The sequence below is a fragment of the Penaeus japonicus genome, unplaced genomic scaffold, assembly GCF_977035675.1.
Source record: "Penaeus japonicus unplaced genomic scaffold, GWHDUDI00000001_assembly GWHDUDI00000013, whole genome shotgun sequence".
Classification (NCBI taxonomy): domain Eukaryota; kingdom Metazoa; phylum Arthropoda; class Malacostraca; order Decapoda; family Penaeidae; genus Penaeus; species Penaeus japonicus.
In genome coordinates this window covers 32,726,475-32,728,974 of record NW_028234415.1, presented here as the reverse complement: position 1 = coordinate 32,728,974, position 2,500 = coordinate 32,726,475, and the positions used below count along the sequence as shown (strand labels likewise).

The 2,500-nt window shown below is 42.2% G+C and overlaps 1 protein-coding gene across 1 annotated transcript in view; it reads right to left on the bottom strand.

Moving 5' to 3' along the window:
- The window catches only part of LOC122267956 (uncharacterized), a 43,961-nt gene that overhangs the window by 6,428 nt on the left and 35,033 nt on the right, over positions 1 to 2,500 (bottom strand). The window contains exons 21-23 of the mRNA XM_086542942.1: positions 1,861 to 1,994; positions 1,074 to 1,226; positions 319 to 471 (exon numbers count right to left, since the gene is read on the bottom strand). Of these exons, the coding sequence (XP_086399068.1) occupies positions 319 to 471; positions 1,074 to 1,226; positions 1,861 to 1,994 (440 nt within the window). The remainder of the gene's footprint in view (positions 1 to 318; positions 472 to 1,073; positions 1,227 to 1,860; positions 1,995 to 2,500) is intronic.

Here is a 2,500-nt window from a genome sequence, read left to right as displayed (position 1 = left end):
AACCTTACCGCGTTTATAGACCTATTGTTGCTCAGTATTTTCCTTGACAAGCCTTGGATGTGCTGATGTAAAATCTTTAACCTTTTTGCTTTTTAGTTTTAAAAGTCCCTGTTGCTAAGAATTGCCAGTGCAATATCCTCACCAGCGGGACGTGAGTCGTAAATGTTGATCGTATTCATGCAATATGAAACTCTACACACACTACATACTCTACACACTCAACAACGTTATCCCTTCACCAGTGAGAAAATCGGTAACCCTGAAGTTGCATATATTGCATATCATACAATCTGCAATACTGACGAGGACATTACTCACCAGCGTAATATCCTCGTCAGTGAGGCAGTCGGTGACCTCCAAGACACACTGGTTGGGGTACGTGACCCCGTCGGAGCCACACACGGGGTCATAGTTCCCAGGGCATCCAAGGTTACAGTTCCCTGGGGTCACGCTGCACTCTCCGGGGTAAGCCTGAGTGTTGGTAGGACGCAGTACTCTTAATTACAGAGAATATAGTGCAAAGATAGAGTTCTGACCAATAGTTGTTTCCTGTTAAGCTGCAACGTTGCACTTTCCTGCACATCAGTGAAAGTTTTAATAATCCCTTTATTTATTCATCCGTTGTTACCATTTCCACTTGTAGAACCGAAGTGCATAAGAATGATCTTTTTCATACTTATTCATATCTTTTCTACATTTGTGACGACAAACTTTGCTGTGTCGTAAAACTGCTAAGCCATATGGTTGATATGTCTTGAATTCACTGCCACTAAGACTGTTGAGAAGAGTTAAAGCCACTTAGATTTAAAAGCCCTTTTTGCTCTGGCTTGCCGCGGCTAAGGTTTGTCGCTTCTAAGACTCAAGAGGGTTGGTGTTTTGGGAGTCTTACTAGGAGCTAGATCTTGACCTCTCTGTTGCAAAATGTTTACCCCTTATTTCTAAGACTTAAAAGCCTTATTAAGACTTATTATGGCAAGACTTCCCGCTGTGAAGTCTTTCCGTTTCCTAGTCTTGAAATCGCTTCCGAAACCTATTATACCCATTTCTAAGACGCACAGCTCTCCTAGACTTACCAGCGTAATATCCTCCTCACTGAGACAGTCGGCGACTTGCAAGTTGCACAGGTTGGGGTACGTGACCCCGTCGGAGCCGCACACGGGGTCGTAGATGGTGTAACAGTTGAAATCACAACTTTCCCTCTTCGTTTCGCATTCTCCCGGATGTGCCTGGAACACAATAAAAAAAGAAAAGAAAAGAAAAAAATGAAGGAGATTGTATCATTTTACTGCATGAGGGATGCATTTGACATGGCGCCAACTGTACCTTACGGAAAAAAATGTATTTCTAATGATGACATAGTTCGAAACCCGTCAATGCATCTCTTGCGCTGCAGAATGATTCATTCTCTTTTACTACATGTGGCTAGAAGTAACGATTGTCAGTGCAGTGATTGATAAGCACTGATTAGAGAATTGGCAGTTATTTCAGAGGAACTGCACATCCAACTGAGATTATTATATAAATCTACTGGGCGGTATTGTACACTAACCAATAGTTTTTATGGCTTTCTTAGTCCGTACAAAAGAACTTTTGTTTTTTGTCACCTGCGTTATCTACTAATATGGATATATATATATATATATATATATATATATATATATATATATATATATATATATATGTGTGTGTGTGTGTGTGTGTGTGTGTGTGTGTGTGTGTGCGTGTTTGTGTGTGTGTATCTTTTTCTTTCCTTCTTTCTTTTCATTCTCTCTGTCTTTGTTTATTATTCATTTTCTTTCTTCCTTTTTCTATCTACCTGAAATACAAAGAATGAAATACGAACGCGTCTTAAATGCTCACCAGCGTGATATCTTCGTCACTCAAACAGTCGACTAATTCCAAAATGCAGAGATTCGGATAAGTGACTCCATCGGATCCGCACACGGGGTCGAGGTGGTCAGGGCACGCGAAGTCACAGGATTCTTGGCCGGAGGCTGAAGGAGGGGGGAGGAAGGGAAGAGGAAGGGGAAGGGGAAGGGGGGAAGGGAGGGATTGGAGGGAGGAGGAGGAGAAGAGGAAGGAGAGAGGGAGGAGGAAGTAGAGGAAGAGTAATGTGGTGAGAGGAGGAGAAAGGAAATGGGGAGGTAAGCAAGGAGGAAGTGGAGGAGGAACAATGAGTTGGGAGGAAGAGGTAGAAAGAAGGAAAAAGAGGAGGAAGGAAGAGGAGGTGGTGATGGTGATGATAAGGAAGAAGGGCAGGAGGAAGGAAGGGACAAAGGAGAAGGTGGAAGAGGAAGAAGGGGGAGGAGGAAGAGGAAGAAGGAAGGAAGTAAGAGGAGTAAGAGGAGAGGAAAGAAAAAGGTAATTTAGAATAACAAATTCAAATAAAGCTTAATAGAATGAAATAATAATGAAAAAAATAATCAGTCTCTAGATCACACACCAATGTCCGGCATTTGTGCCGGATGAGAAACGTACAGTTACCCTGCGAATTAACAAA